General features: G+C 52.9%; 2 protein-coding genes across 9 annotated transcripts in view; both read right to left on the bottom strand.

The window, feature by feature from the left end:
* Positions 1-1,110: 1,110 nt before the first annotated feature.
* On the bottom strand, positions 1,111-17,044 carry PLIN1 (perilipin 1). 5 transcript variants are annotated; one of them, XR_001597712.2, is made up of 10 exons: positions 13,931-14,038; positions 13,238-13,296; positions 10,357-10,561; positions 8,955-9,037; positions 7,831-8,095; positions 7,361-7,533; positions 5,643-5,834; positions 5,032-5,286; positions 1,763-4,123; positions 1,111-1,634 (listed from the first exon to the last, which is right to left on the bottom strand). XR_001597712.2 is itself a non-coding variant. In XM_016151588.2 (10 exons), exons 3-10 carry the CDS (start codon positions 13,280-13,282, stop codon positions 3,794-3,796), a joined length of 1,548 nt encoding a protein of 515 aa, XP_016007074.2. In that variant the 5' UTR covers positions 13,283-13,296; positions 15,694-16,050; positions 16,942-17,044; the 3' UTR covers positions 1,111-3,793. The 5 variants fall into 5 exon arrangements, 4 of the variants coding, with proteins under 4 accessions (XP_016007074.2, XP_016007072.2, XP_016007073.2 ...); XM_016151588.2 differs by lacking the exon at positions 13,931-14,038 and adding exons at positions 15,694-16,050; positions 16,942-17,044 and having other exon boundaries at positions 1,111-4,123; XM_016151586.2 differs by having other exon boundaries at positions 1,111-4,123; positions 13,931-14,041.
* Positions 16,109-19,367, bottom strand: part of PEX11A (peroxisomal biogenesis factor 11 alpha) — a 38,106-nt gene continuing 34,847 nt past the window's right edge. For 2 of the 4 annotated variants that reach the window (XM_016151593.2, XM_016151591.2), the window contains exon 3: positions 16,109-18,042. In XM_016151593.2, the coding sequence (XP_016007079.1) occupies positions 17,471-18,042 (572 nt within the window). In that variant the 3' untranslated portion in view covers positions 16,109-17,470. Of the gene's footprint in view, positions 18,217-19,367 lie in introns of all 4 variants that reach the window. The other 2 variants (XM_016151595.2, XM_016151594.2) reach the window with 1 other exon arrangement.

The following is a 19,367-nucleotide window of genomic DNA, read 5'->3' as shown; positions in this document are numbered from 1 at the left end:
CGGGCTCGGCGACCTCTGGGGACAAGACGACCCTCGTGGCCGGCCTGGTTCTCCCAGCCGGAGAAGCCCGCCTGCCCACGGGCGGGGAACCCAAGTCTCCTAAAGGCCAGTTGTAACACGTGAGAAGATGAAAATGAACTAAGAGCCTCTTTCGCTCCGCGAGGGGAGGGTGGATTTTCGAATCCCGAGACTCCGGGTGACAGTGGACTAAAGATAAGCCAAGCTACTGTTCGGTCGTTCGTTCTGGCGTAGACCTTCCCTCTTCCCGCCATTGTACTGCTCCCTCCATCCGCCCTCCCCGCGCCCGTCAAACCTCAGCAAAGCTCTCCCTCCCCAGGCCCCAGGAAGCCCGCACCCTCCCACCCCTCATCTCTGATTTCACATTTCCTTCTAAGGCTGAGAAGGATCCCCTCCCCATGATTTTCAGAGTTGGGATGGGGACCCACGTATCCCTGGGGGGTTGAGACCTTGGCTGCACTCACACCAGAAGGTCATCACTGTGCCCCTTCTCTGCCCCAGATCCAGGGTGACCCACAGGCTGGACACAGGAAGCCACCAGAGAGCCCCTGTTTATGCCTTCCAGCAAGCCAGGCAGAGAGCAGAACGGGGTCTGCTTTCTGGGGCCTGGCCCACAGCTCTGGTTTTAAGGCCCTATTTGGAAAAGGCATGGGATCCAAGGGTCCCTTGGTGAACTCCACTGCCACCAGCCTAGAGTTCCTGGGCGGGCCACTGCCCCTCAGGCCACTGGAAGGTGGGGAGTGCTGTAGGGTTCTTAGGCCACCACTCCAGTTGGGGAAGTTATTGTGGGCAAAAGGCCAGTGGGAACCTTGCAGAGGTGTTCATCCTGCACCTACCTGGGCAGGTGCTACCCAGATGCCCCCACCATCCACCCCAGGGCCGGAGCCATCGAAAACTCCTCTCTTCTCACATCTACCATTGAGCCTCGATGTGCCCTCCACAGTCCAGGCAAGTTTCTCTGAAAACTTCCACAGCCTCGCCACCCATGCCACCACTGTCTCTGGCCTGGGCCGCTGCAGAGCCTCTTGGCTGGCCTCCCTCCTGCCCCTGTAACACATGCAAATTTAAAAAATAAATAAATAAGCACATATAAGTACAGAAGGCCACCAATCACAGTCCATGTCGTGGAGGGTCCCCTTCCAACTATTATCCTCTGTGTGTCTTAGTCCATTGGGCTGCTATAACAAAATACAGACTGGGGAGCTTATAAACAACAAGCATGTATTTCTCACAGGTCTAGGGGCTGGGAAGTCCAAGATCACGGTGCCACCTCCTGTACAGCTGTCTTTTGGCTGTGTCCTCACAGGGTGGAAGGGAACCAGCTCTCTGGGGCACGGCTCCACCCTCAAGACCTAACCGCCTCCCAAAGGCTACGCCCCCTGGTCCATCACGTTGGGGGCTGGGATTTCAACATACAGATTTTCAGAGAATATGGACATTCAGACCATAGCACTATGATGTATAAGCACGTACATATTATATCTACATATAATATACATATCATATGTGTTTACTTATCCATTTTACCCACTAAACTGTGAGCTCCTTGAAGGGACTGTGTCTTATCGTCTTGTTGCCTTGGCCCAAGACCTGGCATAGTAACTCCACAGAGGTTCCTGGTAAAAGTTATTGAAAAAAAAGAATGAAAACTGTCTTGGCATTAACAAAAATATGGATGTGGGACAACGTGGCTCATATTTTCTTATTGTAGGCACCAAAGAACAGAGTGGCACACAGAACATACCTGGAGAACGAGGAAGCATCTTCACAATGGCATCTCCTCATGTTTTAGAAATCAAGTCCCTGAACTGGATGCCAGACGGTCCTGTCCGCAGCTTGGAGTTCCTTCTTCTCTATTGTCCACTCTCAGACCTGAGCCACCCCTCTCCCTGACAATACAGCAGAAACTTCCGTCTCCCCATCTTCCTCAGTTCTAAGACGTGCATTTTCTCACAGTCTAAGATTTCTGAAATTGAGGCACATCTGCAGTCTTTGCCAAGGGAAACCTGGCACGAGGAGAGGCGACAAGGGGATGTCCACATGCTGCCCGGAGGACAGCGTGTCTTCGCCTGTGACCTCTGATGCACTGGTTGCACTGGGAGCACCACGCGTGGCTGAGTTTTAAGATCTAGAAGCATATTTGTCATTTAAAATGTCATTAGAAAGTTCAACTCTGATGTAGTAGCAAAATTCATTTTGTATATGGAAGATTTCTACAGAAAGGCTGTTGAAACTGCCAAGACTCTTTGGCAATCTGTATTAGGAAACCCTCACCCTCAAGGAATAGGAATCACGCCTTGAAGTGGCTTGAACAATATAGTCATGTCATCTCAGCTAACAGAGCGGAGGGAAGAGGGCTCCAGGGCAGGTTGAGTCGGTGGCAATGTGACAAAGGACCTGACCTTTCTATTTCTCCTGGCACCTACAGATAGAAAACATCCGGAAAAGGAATAAAACGCTCAATTATCTGTGTAGCCGCAGATGAAAATAATAAGAAAAACAGGGTTTGGTTTGGAGAGCTACTTGGCATTATCTAACCATATTTAAAACAGATACCCTTTCTCCCAACAGGTCATGGTTCCAAGTGATAAATGTATTCTACAGATATATCCACACATGTACACGAGACATTCTGTATAAGGACATTTATTGCGATACTGTTTGCAGTAGCAAAAAAGAAAAAAAAAACAAAGAAATAGAAACCACCTTAAAGTCTTTCATTAGGGAACTATTTGAATCAATTATAGCACATCTACATTATGAGGCACTTAACTATGTGGCCATTAAAAAGAGCAAGGAGAATTTATGCTGGTGATTCAAAAAGATCTTTAAGACGTATTAAGTGAAAAGGCCAGGTGAGTGTAACATCCCACAGCTGTGTGAACACAGTGGGGCGTACGCACCATGGGCTGCCACGTGCACAGACTGTAACTGGCACCCTGGTTGTTTTTGTGAAGGGGAACCGGGAGGCACCCTTGCAGTGTTTGAATTTTTAAATTACATGTATGCATTTCTTAGATTTACCGAATGTCCACATTTTCCAAAACAGGGCTTGGAATGGTCTATGTAGTACAGACTTTATAAGGTGAAGGGTCACCACTGTCGCCTCCCCACACTGGAGATGCCAGCATTCAGAAGGATGCAAGGGTGAATGCACAGGTAGAAGTCAAGAAGATGCAAGTGGAAATGTGCTGTGAGCCGGAAGGTGGCGCTACAGAGCACAGGCCGGCACCCAGCCTGTGAGGACGCAGGGGGCCGGGTACTCAAAAGCGACGCAGATATTTGTTAGATAATCACATGAGAGTTTTACACCTGACTGCTGTTCCTTCAGAGTAGCCTACTGAGAAGTTGGATGCTCAGGCATCTCTGAGCTCAGGACGTAAAAATGTGCCCAGAACTCCCGCTTGGACCTTCAGGGTATTTATCTACAGAGGATGGATCTTCAGTTTTGGAAAGAGTCAAATGTCAATTGGCCACCGTTTGGTTAACAAAATGAAAGATCAAGTTAGGCAATTAAAATTTTTTAGGACAATACAGAATCAAAGCAGGCTGCTGCTCCGAAGCTTCTTAAAGATTGGCTCTGCCCCAATTTTTGAGCCCCAAAAAGATGCTCAAAAGATGACGCATGCCTTGGCAGCGCCGTCTGGAATGAGTCTCGGGCTGCCCAGGGGGCTACTTTGAAGACTTCGACGCTCTCTTGGAAGTGCGGGTTCTGCGGACATGCCCGCGACACCGGGTGTGGCGCCGGCGGCGGGCTGCGGACGCAGCGCTCAGCTCAGCTCTTCTTGCGCAGCTGGCTGTACTGCGCTCGGCCCAGGATGGGCTCCATGACGCTGGGCCGGAAGAAACTGTCGCTGACCCTGCGCGCTGGCTTCTCGCGGGGCGAGGCCGGGAAGGCCGGGCGCGGCGCAGCAGGCTGGTCCCCTCGGTCCTCCAGGCTCGAGCCTCGCGTGCTGCGCAGGCTGCCTCGGTGCTGTGCGGGTCGTGGTGTGGGCTCAGGGCCAGCGGGCAGCAGCCCAGACCCCCTGCGCTCCGCCTCCTGGCGCACGACCTCCTCGATGTCCCGGAACTCGCTCTCAGGCTCCATCAGTGACAGCCTGGGGAGCTGAGGACCCGGCAGCCGCATCAGGACCTGGTTTGGCCCACAGCTTGTGCCTCCCACCCACAGCCTCTTCTGGGTTCCCCATGATCCGGCACCCTGGGAGCAGCCATTAGGAGGGCACAGGCTGGGACAGGGCCTCTGGCGCAGCAGGGTGGGGTGTGTGGGGCCGACCGCCGAGGTCCTGCCTGCTCTGACGGTCTCCACCATCTAGACCCCCTCACCCAAGCTTCTGGACCCTTCTGCCTCCCTCGGTGGGAGGCCAGTGGCCTTCCTGACCCTTTCTTAGGTGCGAGTTGTGGGCTAAGCATGACCGAGTCATTGCAGGAGTCAGAGTACCCCAGCCTGGTCCTGTTTTGAGGCCAAGGTGGACAGGCTGGCACACCTGCTGGTGGGAGGGAACCACCGGCCAACCCCGCACCCACCCGCCCCGCTCTGAGGGGGCCCCCTGCCCCGACCCGCCCTCCTAGAGCCTGCAGTCGGCAGCTTGCTCCAGGAAGGGGCCCAGGGTCTCCCAAAAGGCTAGTATTGGTGACCCTCGGGTTTTCCTGTTGGTGACAGGAGACAGAATTGAGATGGGGACAGCTGCTGGCTCCTGGAACGCAGCCCGCCCCCCAGGACCCCTGGCAGCCTTCCTCCAACCCCTTCCCAGGGAACAGCACACAAACCTCCCAGGTCCTGGCATGTGGGAGCTGAGGGGTGAGGGCTGAGCTACTGGGACCCCCAGGAATGATGGGGACAAGGGATGTGGGGAGAGGTCTCAGGCTAGGGCAACAAGTCTCTACGTTCCTGGGGTTGGGAAGGGACCCAATCAAGGCCATCGTATGTCAAAATGTTTCCCGGACACTGAGGATCAGAGCAGAATCACCAGAATCACCGAGGAGACGGGAAGGCCCCGAGGGGCAGGGACTCACCGGCACGTAGTGCACCACTGTGTCCACCACGTTGTCTGTCACGCCCTTCAGGGCGTCTGACAGCGACATGGCCCTCCCCTTGGCCGAGCTGGTGTGAGGCGCAGCGCGGGCTGGTGTGAGGCGCAGCACCCTCCCTGCCGTGCCCAGCATGGCTGCAGGTGCCCACGTCACAGCCGACACGGCGCCCTGGAGGGCCTTCTGCAGGGAGTGTGCCACACTGCCCAGGAGGCCCTGTGGGCTGGGCAGGGCTGCCACCTGGGGACCAGAGCAAGGTCAGAGCCTTCCACAGTGACTCCCCTGAGCCTTCCCCTCCCCCCCATCCCCAGAAGGGAAAGAATGGGGACACGCGGCTCTGCCATTAGCTGTGTGGCCTTGGGCAGGTCACGTCCCCTCTCTGAATCTGTTTTTTCATTTGCAACAAGGGGATGACGGTCTCTGCCCTGAATATCTTAGGGGCTGTAATGAGGGTCAACTGAGGGAGGGGCATGGTTGTGCTCAGCTGGTGGGGTGAACAGGGCTGTACCCGGGTGCCATGTCCCTGAGCCCTGGTTTCGCCCTGTGGCTCTGTGTCTCAACCCCCTGCGGCCTGCGGGACCGTGAGGCCACCTCACCTCACTGAGCTGCTGCTCCTCGGTCTCTGACTCGTCCTCCTGCTCGGTCTCCTCCCCCTCTGTGTCCGTCTGCTCGTCGTGGTCCTCGTCCTGGGCAGCGGCGAGGTTGTGCAGCCAGGGCACCCGCACCTCGCTCTGCCGTCGGGACACCACCTGCATGGCCGCTGACGCGCCCCACTGGGCCAGGCTGCTCTGAGGGGTGAAGGTGGCAGCCTCTGGCTTCACAGTCCCCACGGCCAGGCCCTGGCCCGCAGGGTGCAGGTGGGAGGTGAGCAGGGCCTGGCCCAGCAGACTGTCCTTAGAAAGCTTTTCCTTGAGTGGGAACGGTCACACACTGACGTGCACACAGTTCACGTACAGCTCTGCGAACTGCTACGAGGGCACACCTGTGTAGCCAGCGCAGGGCCAGACAGAGGCCATTTTCAACTCCCCAGAAAACCCCCTGTGCCCCACGCCCAGTCGGGAGCCCCCAAGGCTAATCACCTTCTGACCTCCATCACCATGCCCTGGATCTGCCTATTTATGAACTTCATAACAGGGACTCAGACACAGTGTATCCTTTCGTGAACAGCTTCTGTTCAACACGTGAGAGTCACCCGTGCCACTGCGTGTGCAAGTAGCCCCTTCTTTTCCATTTCTGTGTGATATTCCAATGTAGGAATATGCACATTTACCTAGTCTACTGTTGACAGACATCTGAGCTGTTCTCAGTTCTTGTACAGATAAAGCTGACAGGAACATTTGACCTGTCTTTGGGAGACACAAGGTCTCGTTTCTGTTGGGTGGAATTGCTGGGAAGCAGAGGACGTGTGTGTTTCACTTTAGGAGGTGGTCCCGGCGGATCTTTAAAGAGTGGAAAAATCAAGTGGGCCAAAGTGTTCCACGGGAGAAAAGTAGAGGCCCCCCACTGGTAAATGCCCCCCCCCCCAGTACAGGGGACAGAGGGGAACTACTACTCCTGTGTCCCTCCTGCAGCCACGGAAGCTGGCACATAGTAGGTGCTCAGCAAACATTCGCTTGGATGAATGAGCTATGCTTGATGATGCTTTTAAAAGTTATCACCCAAATGATGGCTATAAAGTGGTTATCTCGTTTGCTGACTTTTGAGCTTTAATATTGTTTTCATTTCCTTTTTAGCCTAAATTTCTTACTAAACTTCTTCATGGAAAAAAAAAAATCCAGCTGTCTCTGCTGAAAATACACAGAGGGATGGAGGTGGGGGGAGTTAGACCCACCTGGGTCTAGAAAAGGCAGCTTTACCTTGGGTACAGTGGGAGGCCAATTAGAAGCCCCTAGAAGGGACAGTCAGGGGAGGCCCAGCTGGGATCTTCTCCCCAACAGAATGGGTTTGTGCCTTGTTTACTCACAGGGGACACTCCCCGGTGCCTAGACAGCAGACGGGAGCCTCTGCTCCTCACAGGTGGCAGGACCCATAGCAAGAGGCCCACTTGGGGGAAGAAGGGGCGGGGCCCAGTGGGAGAATGGGAGAGACAGAAACGGGTGGTAGGACAAGGCCACCCTTGCAAGGCAGGCCTGTCATCAGCCTGAGTCCGGTCCTCTCCCTCCCCTGCAGCCTAGAAGACTGGCCTCTGCCCCACTTAGGCCTCTCCTCCTTAGACCTGAAGTCCCAGCCCAGGTGGGAAGAGAGGGCATTCCCAGGATGGGGTGGAGTCAGGTGGGAGACAGAGGGACTTGGTGGGGGCAGGGAGGGCACTCACCAGGGGAGCCACACCGGGGATCCACATGGCCAGGGCGTGGCCCTGCTTCAGCACCCGGACTGTGGTCTGGAAGGTGTGTTGAGAGACGGTGTTGGCCAGCGCCCCAACCCTGGTCACGAGGCTCGGCTTGGTCTTAGGAGACTTCTGGGTCCGTGGGCGTCCTGGAGCATTGCCTGGGCAGGAGTTTGGGGGAGCAGATGAGAGGAGCAGGGGAATGCAGGGTTGTGTCCAGGGCTGGAAAGCAGCTGTCCTCGCTCTGTGAGCTCGCTATGATCTCGGCAACTCACATTCCACACTTACTAACGGGGAGAGGGGCATCGCAAGAACTGGTCCATCTGAAAACCCCGCGGGGCCTTCCCTGCTCCAGAGCAATGGCTGGATGAGCCCTTGCCAATTTTACTTATTCCCAGGCTGCACGGGGGCCAACTCACTCCCCGGGGAGGGTCTGCCAGGCCCCTAACAGCAGATACCTGATGACTCCTTGGCTGGGGGGAGGAGGAACTCGACCACCTTCTCCACACCGCCCAGCGCCAAGTCGGCCCCTCCAGAGGCCAGCCGGCCAGCTCGGGTGTTGGCAGCATAGTCAGCGGTGTCTTTGGCTGCCCCCCAGGCGAGCTCACAGCCGGCCAGAGCGGCCCCCAGGACCTTGTCCGAAGTGCTGGCGATGGGCACACTGATGCTGTTCCTGGCACTGCGAAGGCGGCTGGAGATGGTGTCCTTCAGCTCAGAGGCGATCTGGGGGAGTGAGCAGGAGGGTCGCCCAGGGCACTGGCACCAGTATTTGGGCACCGGGATGGCGCTGGGCCTGCAATGCAAAGGGCTCCAACCCTTCCTGTGCCAAGCGCCCCGGGCACCTGGCTTCTTCACACTGTTTCTGCCTGGTGAGTTCCTAACTACCCTGTGATGGTGCCCCCAGGGCCAACTGCTTGATGACACTTGTCCTGACGCCCTCATGCACACAAGGCGTTGCCTCTTCCAAACTCCTCCCCTGCCACCTCCGTCCTGCCCTCCGAATGCCGCTCACAGGCCCGTCTGCATCGATAGTGATTTACAGACGTGGCTGATCTTCCTACCAGTTCTGCGCTGCAGGAGTCTCTCCTATTCACCTGGGACCTCCTTTGTAATGAAGACCTCGGCCTTCGTGAAGACCACAGGCCTGGGAGCCAAACAGACTCACTCTCATGTGGCCTCCACTTAAGGTCACTAGTTTTCTCACATGTCAAATGGGGCCAACCACCCTGTCCCAGAAGGTTGACAGCTCCAGAAGTCACTCGTGGACCCTGGCACAGTGCAGGGCGCGGTAAATGCTTGTGGATGAACAGGTAGCTGGTCAGTGAGGGGGACCCGCTCCAAACTCCTGGTTGAGTCGGCCTCCAGGGTTGTGCCTGCTGGCCCCTGCCTTCATTTAGCTCCACAGAGACGGGAAGAAGCACACTGTGTGACCTTAGGGTCAGTCAGCTGCCACCGGCCTCAGAGGACACTTGCCACAGAAACGGAAGACTCGCAGTCATGGCATCATCGGCTTGCACCCTCTCTTCCCCCGAGGCAGTGACGACCAAGTGTGGGGCACGTCGGAGAAGAGGGACTGGCTCACCTTTTCAGGAGGGTACTGGAGGGCTGGGATCTTTTCCTCCAGGTGGTCCAGGCCCCGGCAGGCCAGGTCGTTGGCAGCTATGACTGGAAGCAAAGGGCCATGCTGGAGTGAGCCCCGCCCCCACCACGACAGCCTCGCACTGGTCTCTGTGCCAAGGCAGGCGCCTGGGAGCCCTCAGACCCCCAGCCCGCTGTCTCCAGAGCATCTCGGAACCGGAAGCCCTCCGCCGCCTTCAGCCCCCCCATCTGCTGTGACTCCTTGAGGCCAGGCCAGTTTCTTCCAACTGTGTGGGAACTCAGGAGTAGACCCGCACCCAGCCCAGAGCCAGTATCTGCAGTGTGTGGCTTTGGGTGGGTCACAACCTGCTTGAACCCACTTTTCTCATTTGTCAAATGTGGGTTAATGGTGCCTGCCTTGCAGGGCTGTTGTGAGGAGAACTGGTGGAAACTGTGCGAATCAGCAGCAAATACTGGGCTCTCCCTCCCCCCCCCACTCTCTGGGTGAGCATGAGGTGACAAACTCCCAGCCACAGCCCATCTAGGCCCAACCGTCCATGGCTTTTCCCTTTAACGTCTAGGAGTGAGGTGGTCAACAGTGAGAAGAGGGTCACAGGGGAGCAGGGCAAGTGGTGGAGGAGGCAAACGCCCCCAAGAGACACTGCCCAGGGCTGCCAAGGACTAGGTTCTTTTCTATGTTTTTTCTCCGGATATCTTATGTTTCTCCACAGACTTTAGTAGACAGGCCAGGTGACTTGGCCGTCCTTTGATCGGGTAAAAACTCTTTGGAGAGCATGCAGGCAGGGAAGCTGCTGGCTCAGGGCCTGGGTGTTTTTCAAATACGGGTGGCTGTTGTGTGGAAGCCCTGCTTACCCATCATCCTCTAGTCAGGCTGGTGGGAGACCTAGCCTTCCTGGTGCTGCTAGAGTTCCCAGCCCTGTCAAGAGCTACACCTTGGAAACCATTTTCAAATGGGACAGAATGGTTTGCATGGTGGGGGCGCCGTTCTGGTAAGGCTGCACAGACAGCTGTCCTCCACCTCCAGGACCCTGACTGGTGGCTCTCTGCTGTCCCCCCGTCACGAGCAGGTGCCATCAGCTGCTGGGCCCAGAGGGCTTCCCCTGGCTTTCCACGGCCCCCAGGCCTGCCAGGCCATCCCCGGCACCCGCTGCCTCTGTGCCCGACTCTGCTGATTCCCGCTGCTGCTCCTGCTGCTGGCTTTGGAGCTAAAGTGGGTGTCTGGTCTGGCACCAGCCCCACTCCCAACGCCCAAATAGCCAGACATATAAGCAGACAGACAAGCAAGCCATCAGATGGTCAGACAGACAGACGCGTGGACAAGACTGGCAGGCAGGCTGTGAGCACCAGGGACAAGCTGGCAGCCTCCGAGGGCCGTGAGGACTCACACTGGGTGGACAGCCTGCGGACCACCGGCTCCATGCCCCAGGCTGCCAGGCTGCTGGCGCCCTGCACGCCCTTCTCGTAGGCATTGCACACCGAGGCCACCAGGGGGTGGGCCTCCTTGGTGCTGGTGTAGGTCTTCTGGAAGCACTCGCAGGTACCGCTCACCACCGGCAGCTGCAGGACCCGCTGCAGCACGTTCTCCTGCTCCTGGCAGAGAGAGGAGAAAGGCGTCAAGCTGCCCGCCCCCCCCCCCGCCCCCTCCTGCTTCAGGGTCACGGAGCCCATTGGTGAGGCCGACCTGGGTCCAAGTGACCTGGGAGGAACTCGGGGCTGAGTGTCCGGACACCCCACCAGAAAAACAAGAGTCAGCCTGTCGGACTTTGGTCACAGTGCAGGCCTCGGGGAGCTACTGAGGCGACCGCCGCCCTCCAGGGGCCCTCCAGCCCACCCCACTTACACCTACCGATAGAGAGCGAAGTGCCTGCACACCTGCCTGGAGTTTTTGCCCAGCTGGGTTTGGCGGCTTTATCTAAGCATTCCCCTGGTCTTTCTGGGACACCGCCTCCCCGCCTCTGCGTGCCGGGCCCACTGCCTGGAGCGCCCCCTTCCCTCCCACACCCCTTGCATCCAGAGAAATGCCACCCCCTCGAGACGTGGCTAGAGCTTCACTTCTGTGAAGCGTCTGGACTCTCTCCTCTCTTCCATCAGAAGCCACCGCGTCCTTCCCTGGGCTGTCTCCACATTCACCACATGACGCTGTGTCCCTGCCTCTCCCCCAGCAGACTGCCACCGCAGTGCCACCCCAAAGCCTGCACAACAATGCTGGTCGCACACACGACGCATGATCAGGGCTGCACCTAGTGGAAGGCGTAACCTCAGATCTGTCCAACCACACAGAAGCATGGAATCTCAGGCCTCTGGGGACCTCTGCAGCCTTGGACATGCATGTCTCTGTGGATGGAGCTCATGCCTCCTAGTGGCCTGTGCCATGCCGGACAGTGTCACTGAGCGGAAGTCCGCCTCTGCCCTCTGGAACAACACTGAGCGAATCTACTTCATCATCCCCAGGCTGGTCCTTTACATATTCGAAGGCGGATGTGTCTCCCTTTAGCTGTCCCTTCTCCACGCTAAATAGCGCCAGTCCCTAACGTGGCTCCCAGACGGCTCGCCTGGGTCTGGTGGTCCCTTCCTCCAAACACGCTAGTTTGGCGTTGCCATTCTGACAGGTACAGCACTCAGACTTGAAGACTGCGTTCCAGGTGTGGTGTGCGTGGGGCACAGTGAACCGTCAGGCTCATTACTGGGGTGCTGTGCTCCTATTACTACATTTTAACTTTGGTGGCAGTCACGTAATTAAACTTTAGGTCATCTAGGAACCTTAATGAAAAGACACTGATCTCTGAGTAAAAGAATGCGGATTCTAGTCTCCCACAGGGAACATTTACTCAGTGCCACTGCACTCCAGGCAATGACTGGGGTGCTCTGGTGACATGACCTCATTTAAGCCTAACAGCGACCCTCTGAGGTCAGCATTATCACCACCACTTTACCGATGAGAAGACAAAAACTCAGAGATGTGACATGACTTACCCAAGATCACACAGCTAGTAAGTGGCAGAGCTGGGATTCTGATGCAGGCCTGAAATGGCATATCTGGGATTTGCTTCGAAATAACCCGAGGTAGGGGAATAGAGGATGGTGAGGGTGAGGCAGGATGGGCCATGGATTAATAGTTGTTGGCGTGAGTGAAGGGTATTATACTCTGTCTACTCTTATGAGTGTTAATTATTCTCCATGTAAAAAGTAGAAAGAGAAAAGTTACCAGGTCAGACACAGATGCTTGAGCTCCCTATAGCTCTGAGTTTGCCGCCACTACATGGCTCTGCTTGGGAGGCGAGGAAGGACCTAGCCCCTTCTGTTGGCAGGAGGCTGAGCCGGAAGACCCATCAAGGAGAGGAGTACAGACACTAGACGCCAGACTACTGTACTTCGGCTTTTTGTCTTGCAGGTGAGTTTGAAATTCGAAGCAGAAAAAGATTAAGACCATAAAAAGAAAATATTTTCTTAAATATTTTGGACAGAATCTTCAGGGGTTGTTTTAGGCAAAACCAAAGAGGAAGAGAGGTCCTGGGAAGGGAATAAATCACCACCCATTAGGAGGGCTTAACTGTGCACCTGACCATGTCATGTGTTCAATGATTTGATACAAAGCTTAACATGGTGATTCCTAATGCGAAGATCAGCTAAAGCCTAAATTGGGACAAGATGGGTACTGTAGGGGTTCACGATTTTTAAGTTTCACTATCTGAACTGTGCTTAAATCAGAGAGGGCTTGCCAGGATGCATCGGGTACACGTAAACGTGTCAGACCATTCCAAGCCACAGTAAAACCAGGCCAGACACACAGCACTGGACACCCTGCCGCTCCAACCCTTTCCACATTCAGCAGCACGAGGTTGTGCACTGTGTGACTGCAAGAGGCGCCACTCGCAGAGACTAAGACACGAGCAGCGCCTGGAGTTACAGATGCAGTGGCTCAGTACCAGATGGACAGTCCGCCTGCGTGGATGAAGCATAGACTTCTGTGCCAGGGTCAGCACACAGTGGTTCCCTTCTCCCCTTCCCACACAGCCAGTATTTCTGTCCTTTTTCCACAAGGTGCCTAGTTTTTAATAGGTGCCTCCCACCCTCACCCCACCACCGATCCTCTAACAGTCCCCTGCAAAAGGTAGTAAGGGCAAGAATAACTAAGACATATTGGTCCATGACCTTGAATATCACCTAGACATACATCGTTCTAAGTCCCTTGATCCCCCCCCCAACCCCGGTCCTCCCTCTCCCATCAGCTGTCCACCCCTCCCCCCCCAAGCGCAAGTTACTTACAGGGAGGTCTCCGTCCAGCAAGGCCGGGCCCTTGTTGACCGCCATCGGAGCTCTTCAAGCTGCAAAGCAGAAGCCCCCAGGTCCATCAGAAAGCCCTCAGCCTGAGAGCCACAGGGTCAGTCCTCTACCTCTCATGGCCACCAACGGGGCCCAGGCTGCCTGGGAACTCAAGTTCCCTGAGCAGAAGGCATTAGGGTGGAGGGGGAATCACAGACAAGTGGCCACTTCTTGCAAGTCCCATAGGGAGGTGCCCCACAGCTTGATGTTTCTGACAAGGATTCAGGGTCAGAAGGGAAAAATGAAGGTAGCTTTAAGACAGAAGAGGTGTTAGATGAAGTCGAGGGCTTCTCTAACGAGGGGCCAAAAGAGACTAAAACAGGTTTCAGGTTTAGCCTTTTTTTCTTCTTCTTTTTTTTTTTTTTTAATAAAAGCATTCTGCATTAATGCCTCTCTGTCTGCCAGTCCTTCCTTCTATGCTCAACCCGGTGAAAAAGTAGTCACTCTTAAGACCAGCTATTTTGGCTGCATTCTGGAAAAGCTGGTGGCCGCAGACTATCTACTCTACGTTCTTGGCCATTTGCATTGCAGACCTCGTCATCCTCGGTAAAATTCCCAGGAGACCCTGACCCTTGACTTCTGTTAACTCTCAGAAACCAACCAGGTAAGGCCGACGTCCGGGACCCCCACACTCACTCCAGCCGATGCCGCCTCAGTGCCACAGAGCCCAGGCTGCAGCGTCTCCTCCGGCAGAAAGAACTCCAGCTGCTCTGAGGAGTCTTGGGCAATGTGACTGACACCTCCCAGCTAGAGGAGGGCAGAGGAACAGAAAGCTGGGTCAATCAGCTGTCACAGCTATTTGACTGAGGGTCCCCTGGGCACATCCTAACTCTGTAAGATGTAGCCAACTAGGAGGCAGATCACAGAGCTAAAGACTCAGGCTCAGAGGAATTATTATTCCAGAACCATAAAATATTAATTCTGTAACGTGTTTCTGGCTCCCCCAGTTCTCAAAAAAACTGCTATCTGGAAAGACGATGTTGGAATATATGTCGTTAAACTCGTCAGCTCTGAAGTCCTATAATCTTTGGCTCCTTTCCCAAAGAGGCTCCTGTGGGATTGTTTTCAACCCATCCTGCATCCTTATTATTTACTATCAGGAGTGAATTTTGGAACAGAAGGATTTAAATCCACACGGGAACAGCATTCACCTGAATGCACCACTCTTTGTGAAGAGAAGCTGTTCTCAGTGAGGATAACCGGAGCCGGGGTTGACTGCCTGACAGCCCAGCCTTTCAGGGAGCAATTTCAACCTCTGTAAATTCCTGGATTTCAAGACAGTTTAATGAACTCTACCGGGTCTAAGACACAGCCGGTTTTGTCAAGTCTGGAAGAGCGACAGTGCTGCCCAAGACCCTGTTACTGGGCACCGACCAAGAACTACCGCCCGCGTCCCCTTCTTTAAGCAAGTCGGGTAGGAACCCGAGTTCTAGTCCCTCTTCAGATGGTGGAGGACCGTGGTGTAAGCCAGCGTTCAAGGGCCTTTCAAGAAAAATGGATAGGAGGAGGACAGAGCTGACCTCCCTTGGTGTTGGTAGAACTCCATCTGTGGCTGACTAAGTTGTATGGCGTGGGCAATGGGAGAAAGAGCCGGGGTGGGGAGAGCCAGTGCTTTCCGACAGGCCCTTGGTGGCTAATTCTGTACAAGTGATACAACCAGGGAGGGAATGCGAAGTCAGGAAAGGGCGGGAATCTGGCAAGGAGCTTCCAAAAAAAGACCTGATACATTTAACAAATATTGATCCAACTGTGCTTTCAAACTACCAGACAGTGACGGAGAGGAAGCATCTAAGTGGCCTCTGCCCTCAGTCCAATGTTCAGGACGAATTATCCATGAGGCTGTGTATGGAGAGCAACGCGGGCCAAAGGGCACTCCTAAGCCTTTGGGGAAGTGGCCATGGGCCAGAGGGCCCTGTGCCTGAAAGCTCTGGTGACAAAGCTGATTCTTTGTTCACCTCAGCTGGGAGTCCAGAATGCGGGTGAGAAGTGAACATGGTGAAAGGGCCGAGGAGAGTCCCTTGGGAAGAGTCGATTTTCTAGCAGCAGCTTGAAGGACAGTCACCTTCTTCCCTTACCCATCCCCATCTGTGTCCCCCACTCCCAAAGCATAAGCACAGGGACCCTGTCATCTTGTGCACAGTGAATCCCGTAACTAAGCACGGCACTCAAACATTCCTTGTTGAATGAGTAAGCTCTCGGGCGACAAGGTTCAGCTGTAAACGTTCTGGCCTATACATCTAGAAACAATGGTGATCTTTAGAATCCCTCATGAATGTGGAGGCTCAGAGGCTGGGAGGGTTAGTTGAGGAGAAGGATGCACAGGGAGGGAGTTACCGGGGCACCACAAAGGTTTTCAAATTCTAGAAGAGGCGGCATTCCCCAACTTCCCCACCACTCACTCTAACTTGCAGAGGACAAAAGTAACGAGATGGATGCCACAGTAACAGGCTTCCGCAGATTCAAGGCTGACTTCTCCAGGTGGAAGCCAAAGCTCCACTGACAGGGCTGATACAGAGGCCACTCTCCTGGGTAGCGGTCTGGATGAGAACATCTTAGTGGTCCCTTTCGACCCAAACGTCCTACGTCTAAATCCTCTTCATCCTCCTCCTCAGCTTGGATCTTCCAGGCCAGAGCTCTCATTTTACCAGCTCCCTCTACCAACTGCGTAGACTGATTTAAGATCGTCTCTGGATCGCCTTCCTTTTAACTCTTCTCCATTCCCAGAACACAGCCACAGATACATGAGTCAACTTTGTCTAGAAATTTAATTAGACATAATTAATCTATTACAATAGCAGACTGGACAAAGTAAAAGTAGTTACTTAAACCTTTATTTGCCCTGACCTAGTGGCTTTCATTTCTCTTAAAATTCCTAAAATATTCTTTCCCAAATCCTGTATCTTGACTGACCACGTTAAAAATAGCCAGGCACCTGAATTTACTTTCTAATAAGCGCGATCACACTCATGGGAAATTTATTTAGTGCACATTTCTTTTCTCATTTCCACTCTGATAAAAAGAGATGGTTTTACTGGTAGGACATCAGCCTCCTCTCTCTTTACCTCACTTCCCTTAAATTAGAGATCGGTAATTCCAAATGAGAACCCAGCACCCAAGATGAGAAGTAGGCATATGAGCAAATGGCTTTGACTCAATACTCAAATGCCTTCGCTAGCCCCTACTGCCACTCTTTCCACATACCCTATACATATGAAGTCTGATTTATCATAGAAAATGGCAACCCTCCTATATTTAGAGTACTCATGAAATTTCTAATTGCATAAATTGTGATAAATATTAATGTAGAAATGTCCAAACTGTCACATGGATTTATATAAAACAATCTAGCTGATAAGTCTAAATATAGTTTCAATTTTTGTAGAATAAAACATAAACCCCTGACCAACAAAGATTCTCAAAAGGTTTTTCGCGTGGGATTCTGGAGAATCCCACACTTCAAATCCACCAGGAAGGCAGTGGAATCTCATGGAAAGAACATTCGATTGCGAATCAGAGACATGAGGCTCTGGCCTGTTTTTTAAACCTCAGTTCCCTCGTCCATCAGAAGCTTCCTACAGGGACCCACTGCAACCCTCCACACTGCCGTTACCGTGCATTCTTTCTAACTGCTTTGGGTTTTTACTTACTCACTGCACTATCTATAGACTCCATTTGTGCCATGGAGGTGCCTGATGTGTTCCTGATTTCACTTCTGGACAGAGGCAGGACAGGACTGCAGTGATGTGAGAGTGAGCCATTTAAGAGGCTAGAAACCCAGCTGCCCTCTGCTCTGGCTCTGGCATCTATGGAGGAAGGGGGCGTGGCAACTGATCGGAGGCACTAGAGCCAAGAGAGGGTAGCAGACCTGCTGTGGTCACATTAGTTAGGGCCTTCTTCAATTTTTATTCATTCAAAAAACACTAAGCTCCTACTATGCATAAGAGATGCTCAAAAATGTTAGATGAAAATACTCAGAAATTCAGAAGTCATGCCAACATTCTAAAAAACACACGTGAATCTTCATGCTCTCTCCTCCATTCTTTGCCCGACCTCTGCTCACATCACAGGCCACTAAACATTCTCACGAACAAGTGTTTCAGCACAGTGTGACACGGTCTGACCCTAATGCAAATGTCTGTTCCCCCAAGAGATACGAGTCTTTGGCCTGAAACCACCTCAGTGGGTCTTCAGCTTCATGTGAGGACATGCCACAGTGATGATGCCTGCTATAGAGGACACAAGTCCTCCAAGTCCAATGACTCCAGGATTGGACTTATAGATCCCCAACTGGTCCAAAGGGTCCAGGATATCACACAAGTTCTTCACCGTGTCCAGGAGCAAGGGAGGATGCTTCCTCAGAGATCGGAATAGGAGAAGGAGAAAGGACTGGAGCCATTCTGTTTCGTCCTTGGCCACGCTGTACCCCAGAGGATCCTGGGATAATGACTTTCCCCTCTTCGCCCTGTCGCGTACAACCCTTTCCATCTGCAGGGAGATTTCGTACAGATCTCTGACCAGGCTCAGAAGAACAGAATAGTAATAGTGGCGTGTGGCCCACATTCGCCATTTCTCTTTGTTAATGCTGGAGGCGAGCCCTGTGCTCCTCACCCAGAGGACGGTGTCACAGATGAAGTAAACCACGCGGTTCAGGTTGGCGATCGTCAGGCATACGCGGGGCACCAGGTCCGTGGCATGAATGCTCTGCTGAGTGGCCTGTACAGCATGTACCACATTGCCTAGTCTGAACCCTGCAAGAACCCACAACAGTCGATGGTTACGTAACTAATATGTAACAGGAAGAAGGGTCCCTGTATCAAGGTGAGGCCAGCACTGGTATTTTAACAACAGACTGTCGTTTGAGGTTGTCTTTGCTCAGGAGAGAAGAAGGACTTCACAGTATGTTAAGGACACCTCGAATGATCCTGGAAGGCACAAAACACAGTGGCCCTTAAGATTTATTGCCTGCATTTCAGTGAACACTGGAACTAACACTGTCTTACGACATACTTCGGGCAAGGTCAATCGTGAGTGTAGATTGTCACATATGGACATTACCGGCTACGCTTCTTTAGAAGGAAGATGCTATGATAACATGAACTACAGGTGAAACTCCAGATTCTTTTGGAGAGTCTAATGCCTTATATTTTATTTACTTTCTAGACAAAAGATTGCTTTGTAAAAAACATCAATACCGATTTGCCACTTCTCTGGTCCAAACCTCCTGTGGTTCCCTACCAAGTAAAGATGGTAGGATTTAGTGGACAGGACAACTATAATATTGTCATGTGTGACTCCTACCTGAATTAAATCAACCATTGAAAAGTATGTCCTTATCTGAGTATGTAATTCAATTAATCAGGCATGTATCAATCAAATATTTATTGACTGGCTACTCAGAATGAGTTACAGTCCTAAACATTATGAAGAAAACAAAAGAAGTGTGTTCCTTTCCTTAAAGGACTATATCTTAGACTCGGCAAAAGCTCAGAAGTATTTACCCTCGAAAACTTATAATCGCAGAATGGTTGGTATTATTTCATCAAAAATAACAAAAAAGAATATGTAATGAATACTCCTGGGTTCTAATTCTGGCTCTTGTACAAACTGACCTCAGGTAAGTCCTTTCTGGACATAAGAGACCAGTAACCTCTAAAGGACCTTTGAGCTCTGACCTTATAAAGAATCTGAGAAATGCAAATCTTGGCTTTCAAAGCCAACCAGGAAAGCTCACCCCACCCCTCCCATTGTACTTCACAACTTAAGTCTTCCTTCTGTCAGCCTGGTTTTCTCATGGATCCTCCAGGACAACTGGTTTACTCCCAACACTTTTGAGCCTTCACTAGAGGAAACCACCCTTCAAGAACGCTCTCCTTCCACCTCAAGTTCCACCTCCTTCAAAATACCTTTCTTTTCCTCTACCAACATATCTGTCGCTTAATCTCATATCGTCACTCACACTATGTGATCTTAGTTCTCCCATCAAACTCAGCACTATGCCTCTATGAAGTAGGTGCTCACAAGTAAGTGCTCAACATCTGATTTCTACATCCCATTCTAATGCCTCTGCTTGCCT

Source organism: Rousettus aegyptiacus, unplaced genomic scaffold (assembly GCF_014176215.1).
Source record: "Rousettus aegyptiacus isolate mRouAeg1 unplaced genomic scaffold, mRouAeg1.p scaffold_m13_p_14, whole genome shotgun sequence".
Taxonomy (NCBI): Eukaryota; Metazoa; Chordata; class Mammalia; order Chiroptera; family Pteropodidae; genus Rousettus; species Rousettus aegyptiacus.
Note: the sequence above shows the minus strand (reverse complement) of the source record. Positions and strands in the feature narration are given on the sequence as shown.